This window comes from Glandiceps talaboti, chromosome 10 (genome assembly GCF_964340395.1).
Source record: "Glandiceps talaboti chromosome 10, keGlaTala1.1, whole genome shotgun sequence".
Taxonomy (NCBI): domain Eukaryota; kingdom Metazoa; phylum Hemichordata; class Enteropneusta; family Spengelidae; genus Glandiceps; species Glandiceps talaboti.
This window is the reverse complement of record NC_135558.1, coordinates 11,544,801-11,558,139: the sequence shown is the minus strand read 5'-3', so window position 1 is coordinate 11,558,139 and position 13,339 is coordinate 11,544,801. Positions and strand designations below refer to the sequence as shown.

The 13,339-nt window shown below is 37.6% G+C and overlaps 1 protein-coding gene across 1 annotated transcript; it reads right to left on the bottom strand.

Moving 5' to 3' along the window:
- Positions 1–232: 232 nt before the first annotated feature.
- LOC144440945 (peroxiredoxin-6-like) lies at positions 233–8,592 on the bottom strand. The gene is made up of 6 exons (XM_078130420.1): positions 8,395–8,592; positions 6,472–6,628; positions 5,863–6,000; positions 5,198–5,271; positions 2,329–2,401; positions 233–1,207 (listed from the first exon to the last, which is right to left on the bottom strand). The coding sequence occupies exons 1-6, from the start codon at positions 8,481–8,483 to the stop codon at positions 1,079–1,081; spliced, it is 660 nt and encodes a 219-aa protein (XP_077986546.1). The 5' UTR covers positions 8,484–8,592; the 3' UTR covers positions 233–1,078.
- Positions 8,593–13,339: the final 4,747 nt, after the last annotated feature.

Sequence of the window (13,339 nt, the reverse complement as noted above, 5' to 3'; positions counted from 1 at the left end):
AATTTAACAAATATGGCTGCCATTCAACTATATTTGATTTGGTAGCAATATTACAAAGTGACATGCACATGTCTCACATAGCATGTTACCTTTATGCCAAGTTTGGCTGAAATCTTTAAGTCAATGCCAGACATATGATGGTGAATGCACAGATGGACACAACCCCATGTAATAGCCCCTCCGGGCAGTGTGCCCATTGGGGCTAATAAAACTCGAGACATCCGAATCTTGTTACTTTAGTTTATTGTTGTACGCAAGTATAATAATTGCATGGTAACAGGTCCATAAGATGTTCTCGGCTTAAATATCAAGTTGAAATATTTTGATATCAATGATGGCTTACAATTCTCAAAACATACATAATATTTGGCATAATATAACTTAAATTTCAGCGCTAACATGAAATTGTTGGCATATATTTCTTTCAACCTTTAACTATTTCAACACTGGTGTGATGTGTGAAGTTTTGTAGAGAATGATTTACATACAGGACTCCTTACGAGTACAATTCACATACAGCTTTCCCTAGATGTTTGCTAATCTTATCAAACTGATCTTGGAGAGTACACTTATATAGATGTAGGTATTCTTTGCACAGATATTCTCAGCATCTTGGAAACATTCATTTTCCTGACCTGGTTTGTTTATGTAAGGCATGTATATCTTGATCTAATTAAGCTGCAGACAATATAACTTTGGTAGTTTATGCTGTACTTCACAGTTACCTAAAACTTCCACACCCTGTATAAACCTAGCAACATGTAATATTTCAACTGTGATTCTCCTTGGAATGTTTTTTTTTTATAATCATAAATTTTGGTAAAAATCAAATGTAACTAATAATAAGGCACTTGTTCTTGCTTTACTAAAAGCTGATTGAAAATGTGGGACAAGTCTTGTAACTTGTGTCATACGTTCAAAAGCTAGACTGCACCATGTTGTCATTACATTACATCTTTCCATCTCCCCAAAACACCAAAATTAGAATACATCTGATTATAATATGTTAGAAATGTGGTAATCATTTTCACTACAGACTACATGTGCCTGGCATGTCATTTCATTGTACCAAATCAGCTCATGGCTGTGGTGTGACACGTATGTACTGCTTTCCGGAGGGAACTTCCTTGATTGTAACTCCTTTAGGGAACAGCTTTGGTACATCTTCTGGTTTAACACTTGGGATAACCATGCAGTCGTCACCGTGCTGTGCAACAGATACAGAAACAAGAAGTTAGAATATGGAAACAATGTATAACTGTGGACCTCTGTATAAGAGATGCACATTCGTATTCAAGCTAGGGAGTTAGCATTTGGGATAAGACTCCCTAGCATAAGTGTCATTGACAACAATGGCCACCAATATTCTACACTTGTCTAGAGGACATTTCTCATACTACCCAGATTCAAATTTTGCCAATGAAGGTTTTTTGTATAGCACTACTGCCAAACACTGCCTCCACTGAAAGGTAAAGAAAGTCATAAATCTTGCCTGTCGAGTATCTAGAGTGGTCACATTTGTTGTTGGCAGGTAATGAGCGAGAGATGTCATTGTATAGTGCCCCCAAAGTACTTAAAAATCATTAATCATGGGTCTCAAAGCATTTATATACATTGTAGAACATGGCCTGATTTCACAGGAAATATCCTTGAAAGAGTGGGTAGATGTCTCCAAGTAACCAACAAACCCCCCCCCCCCCACCACACACACACACACACACACACCCCCTATCTGTCCTTGGCAGACAGTAGGAAAGTGTTTGTTCTAAAGCACGGGCTGACGTTCTTCCAGATATGGTTTCAGTCATGACAAGCATATTTAGACCTGTTACCATGTACTTCATCCCTTTCAATTAAATCCTAAATTTTTTGGATGCGTCAATCATGTACTGTAAACCCAAGTTGATAGTTCATATTTTTGCAGGCTTCATCTAGTTCTCTCAGACTACCAGGCTGGTACATGTTCATGTACAACAAGGCATGTTCGTCACTATTTATAGTTGCATTTTCATTGTCCAGTGAAAATAAGTCCAGCAAAAATTCATGGTGTGACATTCTAGACAAATTATGACAGAACTAATACTGATGTGAATCAAATTCAACCTTATTAATAGTGATTTTTTTTCAGAAAAACCATTAAAAGTGTTTTGATCCAAGATCTACTAATATTTGCTGTGTTATTTTAGGTAAACTATGACAGAACTTAGCAATGTGTTCTAAATTCAACTGTTATGTAGTTTGTGATTTCAGATGAACTATGACATGCAATATAGCAAGGAGCATTAAAAGACCTTGAACTATAATGCATCAATTCCATGGTAACCTTACCTTCCAGTCGACTGGAGTGGCTACTTTCTTTGTAGCTGTTAATTGCAGAGAGTCAATCACTCTAAGGATCTCACTGAAAATATCAGAGAACACAAGAAATTAATCATAATATCACACTTGCAATCATTATTTCAATAAGAATGTGTGATATAATAGTATTTTGACATTTACAAATATGTTGGTATCTTATGACTACTTTGTTTTGACGATCAATGTCAAAACAAAAGTTCCCCATATTTCAATTTTACAAATGTGCTGATAAAAAAATACTGTTAACCTAGTGTTGTTCAGATTCAAAATCAGAGGATGAACTCTCAAATTTGGAGCTAGTACTTTGCAACAGGTCACTGTCGCTACTGTCGACCTCTGACAATTTACCTTTGCTTGAACTTTAATACCCTGCAAGTCTCATTTCAACGGAAGTATAATGAAATAGGAATAACAATATCACTGAACATTTTTGATATGATAATAAGGTATGTGAATCAAAATATCCCTTGCAAAATATGGTATCTAGAATGGGCTGATGTATTGTCCTGTGGTAATTTGCATATGAATGGTTTGGGCGATCATCTGCCTTGGGGCATTGAAAGAGTTACAGAGAATTGAAGACATTTGATTTTCAATAAATACCCAGGTGCATTCCACCTATAGCTAAATAATCTACAATGCTTATTGTCAAGTAACATATTCCAAGAATCTAAAAAGATTCAAACACAATCATTAATTTTAGCTGTTATTTTTGTGATTGTATATGAGCAAAGTCTTGCAGTCTTAGTTAGAGAGGGTCATTCAATTCTACAATGGCATGTCTGTTTAGAAGTGGGTTTATTTACTGGTACTATGGACTCTCATTTTGTCCATCTCAGCGACTTCAAAATGATTCAATTCAAAGCCAACAAAGTATTTTAACAACTTTGCTGGGTTTACACTTCAATAAAATACCGCCAATGGCGTTGTAGCACAACTGTAGTTTTTTAAAATGTTTATCCATATGCTAGTCTATACTAACAATAGGTGTTTATTTGCTGAATAACTATCCAGTTGCCTATCCAACCATGTTGCTATCTTTACGATAAATGCTATCATTTGGCTGTTGCTATGGGCGTGGTCATGTTGTTAGATATATTTGCATACATTTGTGTATGTTTTTGTTCACTTGTGTATGAATTCCTGATATTGTCTTTGCAATATACGTGATCATTTGGCTGTTGCTATGGGCGTGGTCTTGTTGCTAGGAAAATTTACATACATTTTTTGAATGTTTATTCAATTGTCTATTAAACCCTGTTGTTATCTTTGTGAAATACACCACCGTTTGGCTGTTGCTATGGGCGTGGTCATGGTTGCTAGGGTATTTGCATACATTTTTTGAATGTTTACTCACTTGGTTACCAGATGATGTTGTTATTTGACCAAAATATACTGCCATTTGGTTGTTGCTAAAGGGTGTGGTCATGGTCGCTAGGGCCAATTTTGTCAAAATGTTTTTAAGAAAATCTGCAGAATAACAGTTTCAGAAACATCTCACCAAGTTTCAGACTCATTGACCAAGTACTTTTTGAGATATAAGTTTTTGACCAAAAATGAACATTTTTACACCTAATTTGCATATCACTCATGGAATCATGGTATGCTTAATATTTCTTCGTCCATACATCCCTAGATACATTCCCATTAAATTTCAGCCCAATCTGCTCAGTAGTTTTAGAATTATAGATTTTTAACCAAAAAGACACATTTTTAGCCCTAATTTGCATATCACTGATGGAATCATCCCGTCATGAACAAATCTTACTTTACACCCCCTTAAGAATGTTCCCACCAAATTTCGCACCAATCTGCCCAGTAGTTTCTGAGTTTAAGTTTTTTGACCAAAAATCACATTTTTTGACCCAAATCACACACCTGTGATGCGATCATTTTGATTTGAACAATTTCCCAACTAGACACCCAAAGTAATGGACCCACCAAATATCGTGGCAATCGTTTCAGCGGTTTTTGACTTTAAGTTGTTTACACACACACACACACACACAGACAGACAGACAGACGCCGGGCGATCCCTATAGCACTACTGAACAAGTTCAGTTGTGCTAATAAAACCAGAAGATTGGATGAAAACATTTCTTTCCAATATATAATCCTGACCTAAATCGATAGTACATTTTCAAATTAAATTCAAATGGAACACAGGGCTTTATTGGTATGCATGACTGCATGCCAACAATATGTCAAAGATCCAGGGGTACAAGTTCTTGTATCTGCTCCACTGATAGTTGTTTAGCTACATATGAATACCACAATTAAAGTGAGTTGTGATTTGTTTTTGGACAATAGATGTTCAACATAGTCTGAATTGTTGAACAAGTGACCTTTAAGGTGTGTCCTTCTTCCAGTCAAAATTGATTCTAAGACTCTATGGAAGGTTGGAATATTGGACTACTGCTTATCAAATGCTGTGACTGAGCAAGAGACGGTTGAATACTAAGCATCACAACTTGACACTTGTAATTTATAGTAATTTAGCTTTTTTATTCCATTCTGTCACATTTTTTTAACACTTCTACACCATCAGTAATGTGGCTTACTTCAATGTACTACAAACTTTTGCTGTCACTGCTCAGGAAAACATAAACCAATTCTCAGTTCAAATCAAGATAGGAAACATAAGGGGTGACTGACCTCAAATTTAAGAAACAACAAAAGTGACATCAAAATTAGGTGATCACCTAATCCTGTTGTAATGACTCAAGGAAAACTACACTTTAGGATTTTGGTCACAATGTCAACTTGAAGGTTTTCATCTCATGTATGACGTATTGCTAACAGTAATGGTGTTCAATTATGCAGTGTTTTTTAAACTTACTCAAAGTTTCTTCCAGTTGTGGCTGGGTACAGCAAAGACAGTTTTAGTTTCTTGTCAGGACCGATGATGAAGACCTATAGAATAACACAAAAGAAAAGGATGATCAAGAAAGAATGGAAATGATTTGAGCACACTTAGCCGCTCTCTCAGTCCTCGGAGCATCGCATCGCTAAAAGGGCTGTTTTGTATGTACCGATATCTACTGCATAATTGTACTGTGGGCCCTCATTGACTACATAGGGATACTCTTTGTGGATGTGTTACTGTGATGGGGCATCGCAATAACACGGAGTCGCAGTAATACATTAAAAATGAATAGCCCTATGTGATGCTCCCGATGACTGGTGAGAGATTCTAGAGCCACACTATACTATCTTTAATCATGTCAATCACTGGTATAATTCTGACATAAGGAGCTATCATCAGGGATGCTTCTTGTACACACGGTCTGTTTGTGCACACACATACACACATATAAGGGTAATAAATGTAAACATGCACACAATAATCATACACAGGGGTAGTAAAAGAAGCGAAATGGTCCATTACAGGAGTTCCTGTGTGTTCACTTTATTAGTGACTGTTTACTCAACAGACCATCGTAATACTTCTCAAATAGTTACTAGATCAGTGTTACTTGTACTACCAAATATAAATATACGTACAGCTCTGCATGTAAGTGGAAGACCAGCAGCATCCTTTTCATCAGGATCAACCATTCCGAGCTTGACAGCCAATTCTCTCTTCTCATCAGCAATAATTGAGTAGGGAAAGCCATCGAGCCCAGAATACCCTTTGATATCCTGGAATACGAAGATTGAAATAGTCATGATAGGGGAAGTCAACATACAAATACGCTTTGATATCCTGACATACAAAGATAAAATTTGTAAACGATAGGGAAGGGAAAGTTATGGATGTTGGAATAGACTTAAATCCTGGAAAAGCGATATGGAAATCGCCAATGATCGGGAATTGGAAGTTAATTTATGCAAATGACTCATTAATATTCATAAGATGTTTACCAGAACCTAATCGGTTCTTGCAATTCTCATAAGCTATTAGAATTGATGCAGTAATTTTTTAGATGTCATGCCAACTGTCAGAGGCATGCATACATAATACATACATACATACATATGTGTGCATACATGCATACATATACATACATACAAGATACATACATACACTGAGAGAGAGAGAGAAAGCTATGACATTGCCCTTCCTTACGGACAATAAATAACTTTTAAACTAAATTTTAAAATGATTGTTACCTTAATCCATCCTTTGTGGCTTTCTACACCATCACAAGAGAGTGCAATCATTTTGAGGCCACGTTTCTTGAACTCTGGTTCTAGTTTGGCAACACGTCCCAACTCTGTTGTACATACTGGTGTGTAATCAGCTGGATGAGAGAAAAGAATGGCCCATCTAAAACCAAACAAATATTGGGCATCAGTTAGTCTGATATTTTGCTTCTACCTAAACAAGAATTTTGTTGAGCCAGATGATAAAATGTAGTAATAGTGGTAAGATTTTTGTTGAGCCAGAAAATAAAATGTAGCAGTGTCAGGAAGATTTTTGTAGAGTTAGAATGACATGACATTTTGTTTCAGCTTCTGTGATTTGGTTTTATATTTAATACTCATGATACACATTGGTTACGTTTCACCATGTTACATAAGACAACAGAAAAACACAAGAGACAGGGATTCATTATCAGATAAAAAGCCTTCTTTTGGGTTAACAGCAGTGAGGGGTCAAAGTTCGTAGATCTTTCTTGATACTGATTATGGCCATGCTTTCCTTGAGTACCATGTATCTGTAGGTTTATACTTATCTCACTGTCTGGAATGATATGCATGCAATACAATGACACATTGTTACTCTAGCAGAGGGACTGGTGTCATGCGATCAACAACCATTCATTATCATCATCATCATATTATTATTATTATTATTATTACTTCTATTATTATTATATGTATGTTATAAGTTGATGACCTGTTCATAGTTCCAATGAATGTTACATAGTGAAATCAGTCCAGGTCATATTTTCCTGTGCAATGGTATTGGAAGTAAAGATCAACAGAATAATAGTAATCATATTTCTGTCAGTCATGGATATGGTTGTATTGTGACTCACTATTGTAGTGCAATAATATATTGGCTATTAAAGTCACTAACTTGAAAGCACATTTGTGGGAAACGTTTTTAAAAAGTTGTTTTGTCTCAGTGTCGTGTTTGGTTGTATATATCACTTGACATCATGCATGCATACACACACACATACATACATATAAGTGTAACATACAAAGTCATGCTTCCTTGTTAAATGTCTAGGCACTCTGGTTAGGCTTATTCTTTACTTTTGGAAGAAGACCTTGAATGTTAGTACTTCGAATCAATGTGAAAGGGTATGTAAGGGTACCTAAAACATTAAACTGAGACCATGAACTGAGAGTCTTAGTCTGCAAAAAAATAGCCCTCTGACCAGTCTCGGTTGCAAAAAATCGCCATCTGAGACCAGTCTCAGTTTGTCAAAAATAGCCATCAGTTCATGGTCTCAGTTAATGTTTTAGCCTAAAATTACATGCATACACATGCACACTAGATAAGTTACATGCAAAGCTGTCTATTAGCATGATTAGGTAACCCCGCGTTACGCCCTTTATGACCCTGCATCCTCTACCAGACATTTTGTCATAATTCGTGCACGAAATACACTATACATACGTGGATACTTAGCGTTCTAAGTTGTTTATCGTGTCAAGACAACAACCGTACATAACATGTATATCAAGTTATACAGAACGTCACATCAACATGGCCACGCCCCCTCGAAATTCGACACGTATTACGTTTACAGCTAGCAATACTACGTGCATGCCTGCACCAATGTGACATGTGCCTTGCAGTGGTTGTAAAATTCAACGACTCGTTTGTAAGAAAATAAATACAAGTTCTGCGTCCCATTGGTGGTGCAGGGAAGTTGATAATACTTTCGCAGTGACGCACGCTGATAACGCGCGTATGTTGAAAGTGAAAGTTGTCTAGAACTATCAAACTGTATGAGAACTGCATGGAGACGCATGTAAGCAGGCATGGTTCAGTTTTGTCACAAAATGCGCTGACTCACCAAACCTACATTATGGTCGAACTCTGGACTGAACTACGTATCTACGTGCGATACTTACGAACCGCCCAACCACTCGTGGAACTTTATCGGCCCCTCGCTTGTATCAGCTGAGAAGTTTGGAAACTCGTCACCCAGATTGATGCCCATGTTGCTGATAAAAAAATGTGTATTGCGATACAGACAAGATCACTTCTTCACTTCACGTCACGTCACACCATGCACCCGTATGCAATATGCAGACAACGAAGCGACCCCAGTCACGTGACCCTTTGGTAAAGGTTAAAAGGTTAAGCCCCTGGGTGGAGGGTCTATGAACTAACTCGCTCGCGTCACTGAGTTGCAATTCACAAACGATTCGCGATTCGTTGATCGAAACAGTTCAAGTATTACATGTATGTATGTATGTATGTATGTATGTATGTATGTATGTATGTATGTATGTATGTATTTATTTATTTATCTAGTATTATTTATCCACCCACCCATTCATTCATGCATTCATATTCATTCATTCATTCATTCATTCATTCATCCATTCGTTCGTTCATTATGAAAAGTTGGCTGCCCGGGCTTTGCTCCATGTGTGTTATCGTCAGAATGAATAATGGTCCAGTATTGTAAACGATCAGATATGAACTGGAAGTGTTGGCATAGGTGAAATTCTCAAGAAAGAACGCTGAATTGAGAAGTAAACTTATATAATGTTCCTTTTATGTTTTGTACCATTAACAACTCCCCAGGGTTTTGTTACGTGTACTCAAATAAACGATTAAACGTTATAATGAAAACATGTTTATTAGTATTCATTTTATGCAAATAATCCTAATCGATATGCAAGAGATCGTCACAGAAGGTGGACAGTTAGATGTACATAACTGACAAGTGCTTTTACGCCTGATTTTGTATACATTCATGTATTCTGAAGTTAAACCTTTTCACATCTCCAGTTTACTCAACGACTCCATCAAAATTTCCGACCATTTTGTCAGTTCCAGTTCGACTGTGAAGGACTAGTGATTTGTTTGAAACGCGGTTTTTTAAATGAAAAGTGGAAGAAGACAACTTGCGTACGCGTATTCATTCATGATGTTAATGCTTGTTCATAAAAAATAACAAGTGTGGGTTTGATAGAAGTCAGCAAACCACGGCCTGTTTTACGGCAACGTTCTTAACGAGCCTTCCTTCGAAATGTATAGTAGGGGTAGAAATAATAACTCTGGTTTGCGAGAATGGCGTCCTGTTTGAAAAGTTTCCTATACGTGTAATACGATTCAGTAAAAAAAACGTTGACAGGTATAGGACTAGACTAGTTGTGTAGTAGATTTAAAATAAATGTATTTGTACCAACACCATGCGGGCGATCTTTTGATCAATGTGTAGATCTGCAGATCTAAGCAAGTACGGCCAACAAAAACGTACCGGATTTATTTGACAACTATGGTTATTCAAGTGAAAAACAAAGAATTCCAATATTTTAAACGGACAAGTAAAACTATTTCAAACATGACAGACGTGAACGATGTCATTTACATAAGCTTATTAATATATGTATTAGCGTGTCTATGCGACGAAAATCAGAATTAGAACGAATTTTCACATTTAATTAACATTTTCCAATGACCATTATATACTAGCAAAGAGTTATTGTAAATGTTAGGCACCTGACACATTTTACAGTTAGAAATGCACTACTTATATGACCAGCAAGAATAAAAATGGCAAGTTTCCCCCTCAATTATCGGCGTTATTTATTTGGAGTTGAACGTACCATAAGATAATTCGACAACATGGCAATTTACAAGTGCACGAAGTTGGAAAAGAATTTGCTTTGATTTCGATCATACTTTGTACTAGTTTTGACTCTGAGAGTGTTATGTGTGTTGACTAATTTAAAAACTGTCGTGGACACAAATGGCTGCTCGGGGGCACACATTCTATCTCTTGTTAAAGTTGACATTGGCGATTTCACTGCCTGGGTGCGTGACTAACGACATCATCTCAGGATAGATTAGGATTTCACTTGGACGTCGTTTAATAGTCACGCACCTGGATAATTTTTAATGCTATACACTGTCTAAGTAATAGATAGTAATGAGTTCGGGACACAGTCGCTTGTAAACTGTTATTCCTTTCCTAAATGGTTGTATACTTGTCTATGACGGTCCTAATACAGAACAATGACGTTATTATAGGGATTGGCGATATTCTTATAAAATCGGTAGCGATATGTCATAAATACAACGTGTCATAGACAAGAATAAAACCATTTAGGAAAGGAATAATAGTTTACAAGCGACTGTGGTTCGGGAGGGGTTAGACTGTGGACAGTCGCTCGCGCCTTTTTTTCCCAACGTTTTATCTAAACTTAAGTCGTCGCCGCGCTCCGATCCGGCGCAACACTACGTGTAGTCTTGCTGCTAGACGTTCGGGCTTTCTTTCGATGCTATAACTATAAGCGAACGAAGTTCGCATGTGAGGGCTTGCCCGAACAGTCTAGCGAATGTCATTTTCAGACCGGACATTCCATTGAGATTACGATAAAGCGGTGGGTTGGGCCATATATGCATATGTAAACTTTAATATATTCAATCTCTGCATGCAGGTGTTGACAAACGCATTTATGTCATTACTATGTCTTATCAGTTTATGGTAATTGTGTTTGATGAGTGTGTAGCCGTTGTCATTCACACATTTTAGTTAACGCATTGGTGGTTATTTTTACAAGCCCCTCCTTAAGATGAATATGCATGAAAATTTAGCTATTGTCCTCTGTTTGTGCTTGTTGCTAATAGTCTAATACGGTTTCTCTGATTGGCAGTTATTTATATCCTGATGACATTCGCTAGACCTCGGATGTTCCATCCTCGATAGCGTTCGACTGTGTGTCATATTTTATCGGAAGAACATCCGAGGGCTAGCTGATAGACTACACTACGTGATAATCGCATACTGATATCGAGGGCCGAAGGCCCGAGAGATCGAGTGCCTTCGGCCCTCGATATCAATATGCGATTTAGTAGTATTGCGCCGGATCGGAGCGCCGCAACGACTTAAGTTTAGATAAAACGTAGGGGAAAAAGGCGCGAGCGACTGTCGACAGTCTAGGGAGGGGTATGTAATAGATAGTCAACGAGTTCGGGAGAGTTATGTTATAGATATTCAACTAGTTCGGGAGGCGGAGGTTATGAGCCAATAAACGAGGGGGCGTAAAAAGTTGTCTATCTTACTTATACTACGGCGTGATTGGCTCAAACGGATCTTTTTCAAAATGTTTGTGTAATGTGTTGCATACTGAGCGTAATATAGGCCACATCCCTTTAGAAAGAGTGGGTACCGGGTTAATATGGCTCCATATAACATCAGGCCACTTTTTTGTGGTCTGAGATACATATATAACCAACCGAAATCAAGGCCTCTGATTGGCCATGTCGGTCTAACAGTAATATAAGTGCCAATAAACGAGGGGCGTAGCCCCGACTTTTTGGCACATAACCCTACCGAACGAGCTGTCTATCTTACTTACACTACGGCGTGATTGGCTCAAACGGATATATAGGTCGCACCACTAAGAACAATGAACAAAGTGGGCTCCATATAACCAATCGAAATCGAGTCTGATGATTGGCCAAGTTGATCTAGCCGTAGTATAATGACTAATGGGAAAAGTTTATTCAAAATCAAGTCAAGATGGTAACGTCATGTGCACGTGATTGTTAGACTGTCGACAGTCGCTCGCGCCTTTTTTCCCCTACGTTTTATCTAAACTTAAGTCGTTGCGGCGCAATACTACTACGGCTTATAATCGCATACTGATATCGACATATCGAGGGCCGAAGGTATCAGTATGCGATTATAGTAGTGTTGCGCCGGGAAACGCAGGGAAAAAAAGGCGCGAGCGACTGTCGACAGTCTAGTGATTGTGAACGTCGGAGAAAACAAAAAAAGATACATTTTTGTAAGCAGCCTATCAATATTCTAGTATTGAAATATTATTTGAATATACATGAACATGTTGCAAAACTAAATCATGCAAATATCATGAATATGGACAACTACCGCGCCTCTAAAGGATCGATTCCACCATGTTTTCATCCAACTGCGCTGAGCATGGAGCGTATAATTTCCAGGTCGCTACCATTGTGGAACAAGGACATGATCTACGAGTCCTCGGAGAGTGTATTTTCAGGAGTGGGATGAAGACGTGTGGAGCGTGTAGTTACCTGCATACTAGATCACCCAACAATTTTCAATTTGTTGTTTGGTGATCGATAGCTGAGACATAATACATGTATCATTTTCTGGAATTTGGCTGTATCTTAAGAATATTCTTGAAATTCCATATACAGTTTTGAAGTTCAAAAACGAAAATTTTGATTCTCACGTACCTTTCAACAATTACTGCGCAGTATTTACATGCCCCTCCCCACTCCTTTCAAGTATATATAATATAGCCTCAGTACCAATTTGGATGTAATTTTCCATATATCATGTGGATGAGTAAGTGCAACATTTCCTCACAATATTTAGTGCATATGTATTTAGTGTATTTCAGTATTTAGTGCATGACATTGTGTAGTCATGAAAAAGAATGTATCATACACTTTCCTTTGAGTCAAGGTTTTCAAAAGCAACCCTCTCATCAATTACTCAAAAGGTGAGTCCTGCTGTAAACTTGTTTTATTTTCCTCCAGAACATTTTAATGAAATTAATCATGTCACACAGCATTGCTATATGACATGTGAAAGAGTTATAACTTCGTTTCATCAAATATGTCTGACTGATTCACTGTATAATATAACTGTAAGCAGGAGGAATGTTCAGTGTTACTGTTAGTGCAGGAGAAAACCGGGGAAAACCTATGTTGTTTGGTAGAGTCAAACTGAACGACACTCTTCTTACAGCGTGGTAAATTTAATGAAACTCTGAATGTTTTCAAACCCCGACTGCAGTGGTAAGAGGCAAGCGGGTTTAACCATTCGGCCACCAACAAGCTGCTCAAGTG

Excerpts from the sequence above, each read along its gene's own strand:
- LOC144440945 (XM_078130420.1), bottom strand. The coding sequence starts at position 8,483 with ATGGGCATCAATCTGGGTGACGAGTTTCCAAACTTCTCAGCTGATACA. Across the intron at positions 2,402-5,197 it reads ACAACTGGAAGAAACTTTGA|TGAGATCCTTAGAGTGATTG; the intron begins GTAAGTTTAAAA and ends TGATATTTTCAG. Across the intron at positions 1,208-2,328 it reads CCACTCCAGTCGACTGGAAG|CACGGTGACGACTGCATGGT; the intron begins GTAAGGTTACCA and ends TCTGTTGCACAG.